General features: G+C 42.2%; 1 protein-coding gene across 1 annotated transcript; it reads right to left on the reverse strand.

The window, feature by feature from the left end:
• Window positions 1-4,073: 4,073 nt before the first annotated feature.
• On the reverse strand, window positions 4,074-12,925 carry LOC6569471 (small G protein signaling modulator 2). The gene is made up of 7 exons (XM_001995457.2): window positions 12,684-12,925; window positions 8,390-9,048; window positions 7,551-8,265; window positions 7,187-7,486; window positions 5,478-7,002; window positions 4,964-5,241; window positions 4,074-4,887 (listed from the first exon to the last, which is right to left on the reverse strand). Exons 1-7 carry the CDS (start codon window positions 12,745-12,747, stop codon window positions 4,799-4,801), a joined length of 3,630 nt encoding a protein of 1,209 aa, XP_001995493.1. The 5' UTR covers window positions 12,748-12,925; the 3' UTR covers window positions 4,074-4,798.
• Window positions 12,926-13,312: the final 387 nt, after the last annotated feature.

The raw sequence follows: 13,312 nt of genomic DNA on the forward strand, positions 1-13,312 counted from the left end.
AGCGTTTTGGCTTCTGGGTAACTGTGTCCTGTTTACAATAATATTGCGAGTGCTTTGCTTTCACTTTTCACTTTCACTTGGCCAACACTGCCTGTCCTCTCCTGTCTCCCACTCTGTCCTGGCCTGGCCTGGTCTGGCTGTCCTGTCCTGTCTTATTTACTAGTTGCTGGCTGACTGCGCTTTATAAATAATTTGGCATGCTGCCGCTGCGGAGCAACTTTCCCTGCTGTTGCTGTTGTTGCTTCTGCTGCTGCTGCTGTTGCTGCTGCTGCTGCTGCTGCCATTGCCAAAACCAATGCCTTAGAGCATAGAGCAGCAAGGAGGCGTGCGGCGGCGGGAAGCTTACTAAATGACGACTAATACTGTGGATGAACAAATTTCCCGAATACTTATTTTTTGTATGTGTGCTTTTTATGTATGGCTCATTTCTAATGTGTGTGTTTCTCTCTCTTTCTCTTTCTCTGTGTGTGTGTGTGTGTGTGTCTGTGTGTCTCTGTGTGTGTGTGTGTGTATGTGTGCGTGCGCGTGTGTATTGTCACAATTTAAGCAAAGGCGTTACGTCCGCACGCCAGCAGCTCGAGAGTATGACTGAAAGCAAGCATTCGTTGCGTTCCACACAAGCGACGACAAAGCTGTTCCTGCTGCTGCTGCTGCTGCTGCTGCTGCTGCTGCTGTTGCTGTTGCTGCTGCTGCTGTTGCTGCTGCTCCTGCTGTTGTTGCTGCTGCCCGTTTGCACCTAGCCGCTTGGCGAACTAGCTTGCCAAATGGATCGAAGTCGAGGCACGGCTGCGGCGCCAAAGCCCTTCTGTCACATTCAAGCGTTGTTCAGGAGCTTTTTGCGCTGCCCTTTGACTGTTGCTCTCTCGCTTGCACGCTTGGCATACTTTCTTTGTGTATCTGTATCTGTGAATATACAGTTAGGTGTGTGTCTGTCTGTGTGTATGTACATATTAGTATGTGCGATGCTGACGTCGAGCGCTGCTGCTGTTTAACACATCTTGCCACAAGCAACAGGACACAAGCTACCCGGCTTCGGCTCCGTTCGTAGCCTGCCCCAAATTTGGCAGCTACTGTTGCTTCACATTTGCGAGTTTGCGCGTTACGCTTACCCCACCATCCCCACTCTCACTCCCACTTCGGCTGCCACTCCCACTCCGGTTCCGGCTCCGGCTCCTGTTGCTCGGCGTGTCGCGTCACTGTCCCCGGATGCCTAACCTGCACACTTTAGATTCATTTGTGCCAAATATAAAATATGGCACATGGGAGTCTGCCTGCCCAAAACCCAAAGCAAAAGCAAAAGCAAAACAAAAATACGAAACCAAACCAAACGAAACGAAACGAAAAGGCCAAAATTGTCATCAAGCTGATTTCGAAAGTTGTACGAATTCTTTGGTACAACCCTCATCAGATGTAGCATAATCATAATCTTTATTCAAGCAGCGCTTCACGTTGCTTTCTCTTATCGATTTACTGCGTCCAAAATACAACATTTTGACACTGACTTGAGCTTGAGCAGCGGTTGTGTTGTGGGCCTAATTCTATTAAGAACATTGAATTGCTTTGGCTCTGAACTGACCGACAAAAGTGGATGCCAAAAGCAAAATCACAAATTTACATCGAGGATATAGTTTTTGCGCCAATTCCGCCTAAAACCGTAAATTCAATTTTATCGCTAAGGACTTGTATTTCGTATATATTCAGATAAATAATTGTCTTAGAAAACCAAAAAGGGTTGTCAAAGGCTTTAAAGCCCTGACATAGCATTCTGATTTGGTTGAAATATACCTTTGCTTGCTTTGTGAATACTTTCTATAAAATGTTCAATAAAAAGCATGAGAAAAATGTTGTTTGATTTCGCAAAAGTTATTGAATTCCGCCGCTTGAAAAAGTGCAAAATATTCGAGATATTTTACGGTTCGTAATTAACACAAATAACTTCAATCTTTTTTTTTTTTTTTTTTTTTGTGGTGTTGTAAACAATTTAGCATATTTTACATTTATTTGTATAATTTTTCAATTGTTTATATATATATATATATTTATATAGATATATATGTATGTGTATGGTGTGTGTGTGTGTGATGTGTGTAGACATTTTGTAAATAGATGTATTCATTTCGTACATTTATTTCACTCCAGCTATGTATAATGACAATTGTAACTGCTTCTTTATTCTATGCATGTATTGGTATATATATATATGTATATATATGTATATTGAATGCATGTGTTTACGAGTAAATGCTCAGAGATTTTTGGGTTATACTCCAGCTTTAAAGCCATAACATAATATATATATATATGTATTTTGTATATAGTGTCTTAAATGTAGGCATATACCTTTTGTCTGTTTACATATGTATGTGTGCTTACATGCGTGTTAACGTTCTACAGTATTACAATAATATAAAGCGAGAGTTGAGAGTTGTTGTTGTTTTGTTGTTGTTGTTGTTGTTGTTTTGATGTCGGTTTGATATTTCCGCTCGTCGAATATGTGTATCAAAAGTTCAAATCTTTTCATCATTTATTTTCAGACATAGCTCAAACTCTTAGCATTGTGTGTGATGTTTAAGTTTTGTATAAATTTATAGTTGTTAGTTTGCTTATGTAAAATTTCTTTAGCGCTTACAAAAATATCAATATTCAAAGAAGCAACAAGAAATCACATTAAGTTTTTTTCTTTCGTTTTTTTGTTTTTCCCTTTTTTTGTTTTTATGGGTGTTTGTTTTGGGGGTATGAAAGTGTGGGTGTTTCTATACACAAAAAGCGTGCTACTCGCGTTTATCTATTTAGGAATATACCTACATATGTATGCTTGCTTGTATATATGTATATATGTATGCTATATGTGTTTGTATCTGCACTACATGTGTGTGTGTGTGTAAACAACAAACCATTAGCCCAGTGGAGGGAGTTTTTGGAGAGCCTGCACTTGCCAGAAAACAGTAATAATAATAATAAATCAATGTGTGCTCTAGTCGTGTATGCTCGACTAGCAGATACCCTGTACCCAGTTTCCGTCGTTACCGTCATGTATATATAAGCAATATTTCGCACTTACTTCAACCATATTTTAAAGTTATATATTTGAACCGTTTTAACCGTTGAGAAAATCATTAGTTTTGTGTATTAGTTATTGAGTATTTGAAATAGAAATTTCAATAAATATGAAACCCTTGGTCTTTGGTTTTTTATGGCCAGTTATATACAGTTGATAGGTACAGGGTATACAAATGCCTGAGAGTAATTCCATCGAAATCGGCGGCCATAACAATATATATGCATTAACCATTAACTATTAACCATTCACTCATCTTGTTTCATTATCATCCATTATTGTAACTAGCAAACAACATTTAAACATTCTACACAGAACTGCTGCATTATCTAAATCAAATTCAAATTGGGCGCAGTGCTTCCAGATTTGCTCAATTACGATTATATTATATATATATATGTATGTCTATATATATATAGTATGTGTGTATAATGTACCTATGGCGGTCCGTTTCCAATAACACAAATCAGCACCAAAACCAATTAATTAGTAGCCTTGCCCCATAATTGTAACAACTGTGTTCTCGTCATATAATGTATGTGTGTATACGTATGTATATATATATATATATGTATGTATATATATATATATATATATATATATATATATATATATATATGTAGTGGATCTGTGATAAATCATAACATGGCATCAACAATTATGGAAACAGTAACTGTTTCGTCTAAAACCCGCCTTTAAAACCCGCACAGCATTGCAGTTAGTACTTTTAGTTAGTGTTTTTTGTTTTTGTTTTGTTTGTGTATAATAATGCCTATGTTTTTATATATGTATATGTATAAGTTTGTATATGCTTATATAATACAATATTCTCATCTCTGCACATACAAAACGGTATAAATATTATGCATTCGCAATGTAACTGCCTCTAAATAGTTATGTATATATATATATATTTTTGTATATATATATATATATATGTATATGTATTATTTATGTATATTTTATACGTATAAATTTTATATTTATGTATATATATATATATATGTTTTTTGTTTTTACTGCGTGTTTTTGTGTTTTTGTTTTCAGGTCACTACATTTTTTTGATGGCTTAGTTTCGTTATGCATTTGTCTTTGACTTAATAAAATGTTGTTCATTGTAATTGTAATTTGGTATTCATTCATTGTTCAACAACGTGCTGAGTTGATGCGCTTCTAAAACGATACTCAGCCGGTTATCTAAATTGGATCGATAACTGATTACAGATAACTGATAACTGATAACTAACTAACAACTGCCCCAAGAGCGATCGGTGTGCGAACTGTGCATTTCATACTCCCCAATGGAGTAACCATTTGTATATAAAACATTCTAAACCGTGTTTGAAACAGCAATTATATCTCTTATTATGTATTTGTGTATGTTCGATTCATGCAGCACCAAGTGGCACTCTCGTATAACTAGTATGCAATTCTTAGGTGCTCTCTACTACAACGCCAATACTGATTAGGAAGTACGAATGCTATTTTATTGCATGTGATTGAGAACCGAGCGCTAACCGATTTGTTGAGCCTACAATGTGCTAGTTTATAACTGCTGTGAATCACACTCTACTTTCTAATACACATTCTACACTCTACACTCTACTACACATTCATACTCTCACACACACACAGACACACGCACCAACACACACACACGCACGTATGCAACCAGATAAGCTAAGAAGCTAAAGCCAGATCTAGTATCGAATCGCGTCAACTTTGTGTTTCCCTAGCAACCTATTTATTCTCAATTATTGTCTGCAATTGCAGGACGAGACTGCGTGATAGCTGCAAAATCGATTGGGCATTATGTCGTTCGGCCATTTCTGAAATCATAAAGATATATATGCAGATATAGTATTTATGGTGGATGGGGAGGTATTTATGGTGGGTTGCTATTACCATTGAAGAATTTGATGACATCCGTAAAGTCCATACTGTTGGACAGAATGATGTCGCGATAGGTTTCGAGCAGAGCCAGCGCCAGGAAGAGCACAAAATGACCGGAGGCAATGTGCTTGGCCGCCCAGATGACCTCCCAGGTGGCAAAGACATCGTCATAGATGAGCTCGCGCTTAAAGTCCAAGAGGAACCAGCGGTAACAGAAATAGAAGTGCGTATAATCGCCATTCGAGTCCATCAAATCGTACATCTCCGAGTCGAGTATTTGAATGAGTGAGCTATGAGCAATCAAATCGATTATGATTATGAATACACATTGATAGATCCATAAATAGACAGATAGATAGATAGATCCATAAATAGACAGATAGATAGGTAGATAGATAGACAGGTAGATAGATAGATAGATAGATAGGTAGATAGATAGACAGATAGATAGATAGATAGATAGAAAGATTGATAGATAGATAGATAGATAGGTAGATAGATAGATAGATAGATGAGTTCCACTCACCGCATATTGGCAAAATGCATGTCCATGGCACCACCACTGGGAAAGTTCTCGATCATGCGCTCCATGAGCTTGCAGAAGCAGCTGTAGCTGAGCGACTCATCATCGAAGATGACCAGCAGCGGAGCGACCAGATCGCACATGCCCTGCATGTAGCCAACGTCCAGATGCTCCCACACATACGTGGATATCACATTGCGCAGCTTGTCCAGATTCTCGTTGGCAAAGTACCAATAGTTGCGATCGCAGCGCTGCACATCCTTCTCGATCCGATGCAGATTCAGGCCAAACTGCTCCAGCAGCTCCACGCTGTAGACGCCACCATTGGAGCTGGCTGGTGAGACGCAGGCGGACTTGGGCTCCTGGAGGGCATCCAAAGAGGCGACGACTGTGATGTCTTCGTTAAGAGGCGACATCAGGCTCGTTTTCCGTGATGTAAACTCTTCGGTGGGCTCGTCGTCATTGCACTGCACGTCGAGATCATCCAGCGAGGCAGCTTCCGTGATAATTACCGCCGTTGCTGGATGTTCCTCGTCGTGACGCAGATCGTCGGCGCTGTGAAATTTACTTAGCTGACCGTAGCGCTCTGCATCTGTTTCTGCATTCGATTCTGGCTCTGCGGCTGGGTCCACTTCCTCCTCGTCTAAAGCCTTGGCATCGGCAAGATCGGCGAACTCATTGCCCACTGTCTCGTAGCTGCTGGTGGACGGTGAGCTCTTAATACTTAGCATCAGGATATTGCCACTGCAGTCTAGGGTCAAGCCAAGATCACCCTCAGTTTCCGAGTCCCCAAAACAGTTCTCCTGCAAACGCAGCGGCTCCATGTCATCAATATTCTGGAACTCTAGCACCACCTGTTCACTGAGCTGTTTCATTTCAGTTGTCGCCTCTTCCTCTTCCCCTTCCTCTTCCACTCCCACGTCCTCTTCCTCCTCCACTTCCACTTCCAGTTGCACTTCCGCTTCCACTTCCATAACGACTTGCTGTAACTGCTCTTGCTCCTGCTGCTCCTGCTCTCCATCTGGGCTCTGATCATCGTACTCATCACCCGGATCAGATATATCCGAGAAATCGTTATCGTCATCAAATACATCGTTCTCGCCCTCGACCAGCACGCCGGTCAACTCCATCTGCAGCACCAGTCGCTGGCTATTGCCATTGGGTAAACGCTTATCCGAAGCATTATCATTTGCATTGGCCGCCAGTCGTGCCTGCTCCGCACTCAATTTGGCCACCGCCAGTGCCGTCTTCTCTTTCTCCCGCTGGCGTACAATTGCCTCCACGGCGAGCCATTCGCTCATTGTGGTCTCATAGTAGTGTTTGCAGGTCTCGTCCTGCCTCTCCCGCTCTGCCGGCGTCGAGCCGAACGCATAGTGTCCAAGCAAATAGGGCCACACCTCCTTGCGCAGCTCGTGCTCCACTCCGCCAAAGTAGACCAGACGATACAGCTCCAGTTCACCAGCAACGACACCATCCACATGCATCGCCTGCCATTTCTGTCTAGTTAGACCCTCCTCATCCGCCGCCACTGCAAGAGTGAGCAGAATTTATAGTTCTATATGTCTATTCTATGTTAATAAAGATAAGCCGTCTGATATTGCACAATCCACTCCCGATTGGAAAAATGAATGAAACTAGTTTCAAATACATTTTCAAAAATCGATGGAAAAGTTCGTTAAACACTCAGCTTAACTTGAATAACATTCACTTACAATCTGGTGTGATGCGACCATTGACCAGGCCAGAAAGATGCGTGCGCACCGTGGATAGATGGCGACAGTAGGCCAGCCAGCCGTAGAAGGCGCGCGAGATGATCTGGCGACGCATCGTGGAGCAGACGAGCTCGATGCTGGCCGTTTGGCTGGCCTGAATCAATGGTGGATCCGGATTGCTGCTCTGGTCAATGGACAAGCTCTTGCTGGAGCAATCGCTGCTGCCTGTGGTTGAGCAGCTGCCAAGATGCCTGCGTCGTGGACTGGAACGACCCAGCTCCAGTATGGGATGTGTTGCCACTAACAAAACAAAAACAAAAATCACAATTACATTTGTTTTGTGGATGATGGCCAAATTACTTACGGAACTCCTCGTGCTGACTCTTGCTGACCACGCGAAACACATAATCGATGGGCGTCTCATCGCTGGATGACTCCATTACCGAGGGCAGAATATGCCGTCGCACGCTCTTGGGCCAGGGGAAGAGCTTGCCAACGCCGCGCTGCGACCAGAGTGGCGGATCCAGTTGGCCATGTGGCAGCAGACCCGTCTCCAGACAGCTGAGGAACGCCTGCAGATGTCCGCCTTCTGGGAAATGTATGGGCGGACGCTGTACGCCATCCTGGCCAACCAATATGATGGTGCCGCCAGTGTCGCCGCCACGATTCTGGTGGCAATGCACATAGACAATCTCATCCACATTGATGTTGAGCGCATAGCCCCAGTAGAAGCTCTTGTCGCTGCCATCGCCATCGTTGTAGCCGTTCATCAATTGATTGGGCGTCCATTTAATCGTTAGGGATTGGATGCTCTGGTGCAAACTGAGATAGCCCGGCATCGGTTCGGCGACATCCTTGGGTAAGACCAGCACATTGTTTTTGCCATAGAGCAGGGTTGTACGCGAATTTTGGTGCAACGACTCCACATAATCCTTGGCCACGCTTGCCGGCGAGCAGGCCTTGAAGCTGCCGCTGCTCGTATCCTCCGAGCTGGTGTGCAGGCTCCGCTTGAAATTGATGATGGGCCGATGACAGGTGGGTGGCGTGCGATTGCCTGAACTGATGCGATGACGCTGCACCTGAGAGGGACAGGGAGACGAGGAGACAGAGAGACAGAGGGACAGAGAGAGAGAGAGAGGAATGATCATAACATGAATATAACTGATGAGTAATCTTTTGCGCTTATTCATTTTGTGTAGTTACCAGCTCATCTGCGCAGGGATCAGACCAGTAGTGGTCGGCAGTCTTAGCACGCGTGAACTCCAGGGCACAGGGGCCGACCAGCAGGGAGCTGAGTATGGAACCATAATCGGGATCGGCGACGAGGGCTTCGCGATCGTAGTAGCTTTGCGCATTGCTCACCAGATGCTCAATAATCTTGGCCAGCCGCTTCTCGTAGAGAGCCAGACGTATCCACAGATACTTGCCCAGCGCTGTGGCAGCACCATTGGCGCCCGACAGCGGGACGACCGTATTGATAGTCGTCACGGAGTTGCTGCTGCTGTTGCTGCCCTTGCTGAGTAGCTTGGGCTTGATGATGCTGTCGCTGCTGGAGGACGAGCGCTTGCCGGTAACCACATGACTCTCCTGGGCCAGCTCCAGCTCCAATAGGCGACGGCTGACATAGTCTGCCTCTGGACAAATCTTGGCTATCTTCTGTATGAGCGCTGTCGTCGAGGACGTCTTGAACAAGCCCAATGCACGACGGCGCAGGCCGTGACTGAGACAGGCTTCGACGGCGCCGCAGAGCGAGGTCACCGAGCTGCTCTCCTCGTGGATATACTTCTTGGTGACAGCTTCCTCCATCAGTTGCTTCACCTCCTTCTTAACGCTAGCAATCAGACGCTCTTTCAGCTCGCACTCTGCGTAAATAATAGTGGTAATATTATAAACAAATGCGATTAAATAAATATCTTTAAAGCCTTATAACTAGTTTATAAGCTGCTCAAAAGTTGGCAACAGCAACTCCATATACATGGACAACTTCCGTCCATCCCCCCACTGCAATTACGGCTCTGTTCCGCCCCTGGGTCGGGCTTGATTGATGGCTCGGCGAACCCGCCTCAACCCATCTTAGTGGGAATTGCGTATAAGCTGTAGTCCAGGCTGATGTCAATCATTTTGTCATCAGTGTCAATTTAGTTGCTGCGCTGTTCTATGCACAATTCATCCTTACTTGCTATGCTGTACAGTTCATGGATGTAATCGCAGATATGCCAACCATGCATCGCAAAGAAAGACAGAGCCCAATTATGCAGAAAAAAGGAAACAGGATGGAAAAGATTTGATACAACGTGTATCAAATATTTCCAATGACTATCGATATCCTTTTTTCATTGCCTATCTATTCACTTATTAATTTAATGTAGATATAACTTCACAATATTTTAGTGTAGACTAAGAACCCCAAGTTGGTTAGCTCTTCAAAACACCAATTGAATATTTATTTATCAATTATCAAATAAGAGAATATCAAATAGAGACTGAAGTGCGAGTGTGCAAATTAAATGCCAATTATAAGACTCTTGCATTGCTATTGATGCACTTTGAAGTGAGATTGAAGTGGACTCGTAGATTGTGTCAATTTGCTGATCGATAGCATAGTGTTTACCAATTAAACAACTGGCAATATGTGCTTTTGAAATTGCCAGCACACATTTGAATTATGCAGCATTTTGGCTTTAATTATCGGGTAACAAAGAAACTACAAAAACGGGGCAGGATACGAATAACCTTGACTCGGTGCAAGGAAAATAATAAAATAATGGCAAAGACATAATTAAAAATGAGAACGAAGAAAACCATTGTGCGTGTGCGTATGTGTGTGTGTGTGTGTGTGTGTGTTTTGTGTGTGTGTGCGTGCATGTGTATACCTATTGTAGGGTGTGTTGGTTGGCTGGATGAGGGTGAGCATGGTGTAAGCTACACCTGCGACGCACTCTCTTGACCCTGAACAACATAAAACAGCTGATGACAGGCAAAGCTCGCCGAGTGTTCGCGCTGTGCGCGAGAAAGATGGCGTTTGCTTACGCATAACAGTCGCTCAGTCACTGAGTGCGAGAGAGAGAGGGCGTGCAAGAGGGATGGCGAATGTGAGCACTGCTTATGGGTTTCCTTGCCTTTTAATTTGATGTCCGTGCTACACACATATCCCAGCACTCTTTTGTGCCGTGTGTTGCCTTTGGCCAACGCCATATTGTAAATGGAAGCTGGACCCAAACATATGTTTGCCACCCTGAACAGAATCTGATAAACAGACACACACACACACACACACACGCGCGCGCGCATAAAGTGAGAGAGAGATAGACTGATGCACCTTGGCCATGAACACAATGGGGAACGAGCTTCAGATTACTTCAATAGCCAACCAATTTGTTAAACGACATAATAAATTTTGTAAACAGACACAGGTGCGTTGCGCGAATGCTATTACCGGTCAGCGAAACTATCATTAAACACCGATATCTGCTCAATTAGCCTGACAAAGGCTGTGGCTTCGGTCTGGTCGGGTTTGGTCTGGTCTGGTCTGGACTGGCCGCTGTCTAAGCAATCCTTGTACACAACCACAACACAACCACACAACGGCAAACGACGGAAATTGATGAATGCAAATTTGCTTGGCCCTGAACTTTTGCATTTGTGCGTTGAGTGAATGCAACAAGCTGCAATGCCACCAATACACACTTTAAGAATGCGCTACTTAATTGGCATCAACATTAAAAGGGTGCGTAGGCAGTCGACTGAAGGACTGGGTTGCAACCCAGTCTATGTGGGTGGTGTATTCTGTACAGGTACAGGGAGATGAGCAGATGGAGCATCGCTTTGTAAGTGGAGTGAACTCAAGCCCAATTGATGCCCATTAGTGGTAATGTGCAGCCAATTAGCTGATTGCAAAGTGCAGGCAATCACTTATTCCAAGAGCATAATATATTTACTTGCACTTGGAAGGGGACTGACTTAAAGTATATCCATATATATATAACACAACGGGCCAAATATGGCCTAAGTGTGTCAGCCTACCGGGCTGACAGCCGATATAACCTAACCTATATATATGCATATATATGTATACATTTCGAAAGTGGGACTATGAATATGGGCAATTATTGCAGCTTATCCAAACATATAGTTAAAGTTTCAATATTTACAGCACTACTAACACTAAATTGATACACATCGTGAAATATTGATTGTTAATTATTACTTCACTCAACCAAAGTTTGTCCTATCATTAAATTGACACGGGTTTTCCACTTTAAAAGGTATAAATAAGTATACAATTGGCATATTAGAGTTAGTAGAAATTCAGGGTTCGATTTGCACACAGCCTGTCTGTGCATGTCTATTTATTGTTTTTACTGTGATATTTGTTGATATAACTATATTTGTTTATTGTCTGGATAAGTACATATATTGATATAAGAAATGAATCAGTGATGATAAAACGGTCAACTTTCAACATGAATTTTAAACGAACATTTAATTCTGTTTTATATATATATATTTATAGCGGCGAAACAATCACCAAAAAGTCATTATCAATAATCAGTGTACATTGCTTTGATTTACCAACAACATTCGCCATTCGCCATTCGCCAGTCGCCTCAAAGTATGCTACAAAAAGCGTATTGGTATTACGGCGACATCGGAGCTTGGCCACACACACATGCATACATCACACACATCAGACACATACATGCACATGCGTATTAACAATATATACATGTACGCACATACACATATTTTCACACATACACACACACACACACACACCGTAAATTACAAAAGTTGTGTTCTTGGAAACTTTCGATAGACTCGGCATTTGTCTTGCATAAAGTAAAATCATTCCGTTTGCTCACCTTCAACTCAGACAACACAGACAATGTATACACTCGAAAAAATAAAGGAAACCAAATTCGTAGTCTGGTTTCAATTCAAATTTGATGAGCCGCTTTTTGGAATACCGAAGTGTAAAACTGTTTCGATGATAAGTTAATCACGATTTCACATCATTGAATAACTTGAACAGATAAATATTTCTTAAATCAAGATCTTGTAAGCTTGGAGTAAGTTGCTGGGCTCTTATGATTTTATAATGGTGATATAATCTTAAAATAAAACAATATCAGCTTGAATCAAGAACTCAAATTGTCAACGGAACAAAATGCTTGTTATTTATTCAATGCCGATAAAAGCCGAATTTAAAAATTTAAAAATTGTAAATATCTTTTAAGGATAATTAAAGCACGATTTTACCCTGAAGTCTGAAGTTTGAAGACCAACTGTACTTGACTTTAGAACAGCTTGTTTTTCCGAGTGTAAATATATAAATAAGTATATATTATGCGTAGATATGTATGATAATTGACATTGCTATCTCTTTTGTTGCCATTCTTGTTGTTGTTTATGTTGTTGTTACTTTTGTGGTGTGTTTGGTTTATAGCGTGGAAAAGAAAAAAAGAAAGGAAAACCTGCAAAAATGTTTCTCACTTACCGTTGTTGGCATCGCTGTTGGCGTTGGAGGTGCCACCGCTGCTGAAACTATGTAGCATATTCATTTTACTCGTTGTACGTTGGACGTGCCTCGCTGCTAACCACCAGGCTCCCGATTTTTGCTGCTGCTGCTGCTGCCGTCTGTTCGTCTTCTTTGCCGCTATTTTGTTGGTGTTCGTTTTGCGGCTCAATATTTGGGGATTATATATGTATGCATATGTATATGTATATGTTTGTATGTAATTCTTTGGGCAAATATTTTCAGTTTCAGTTTTGTTTATGCGTCGCCGTTGTTAGTTGCTCTTCTCTCTGATACGCATTCTCTGTTGCTACTCTCACTTTCTCTTTCTGTTGCTCGGCTGCTCCTCTCTGGCTTTGTCCCAGCTGCTGGTTGCCTTTTTTGTCTTTTTTTTTGGTGTGTTGGGGGTATTTACTGTGATATTTTTTTATTTTCGTTTGCTATGCAGAAAATCAATTTGTATAAAAGTGTATATTCGTTGTATTTATTTATTTAATTTTTTTTTTGTGACACGAACTCCATTTGTTGGCTGTGGTATTAATAACAGTACAACGCACACAAACACACACAGAGGCGCACAATTGCATGCACATATGTGTGAGTGTGTGTGT

The sequence above is a fragment of the Drosophila grimshawi genome, unplaced genomic scaffold (assembly GCF_018153295.1).
Source record: "Drosophila grimshawi isolate 15287-2541.00 unplaced genomic scaffold, ASM1815329v1 contig_848, whole genome shotgun sequence".
In the NCBI taxonomy this organism is placed as follows: domain Eukaryota; kingdom Metazoa; phylum Arthropoda; class Insecta; order Diptera; family Drosophilidae; genus Drosophila; species Drosophila grimshawi.

Excerpts from the sequence above, each read along its gene's own strand:
- LOC6569471 (XM_001995457.2), bottom strand. The coding sequence starts at position 12,747 with ATGAATATGCTACATAGTTTCAGCAGCGGTGGCACCTCCAACGCCAAC. Across the intron at positions 9,049-12,683 it reads CAACAGCGATGCCAACAACG|AGTGCGAGCTGAAAGAGCGT; the intron begins GTAAGTGAGAAA and ends TTATTTACGCAG. Across the intron at positions 5,242-5,477 it reads ATGCATTTTGCCAATATGCG|CTCACTCATTCAAATACTCG; the intron begins GTGAGTGGAACT and ends GATTGCTCATAG.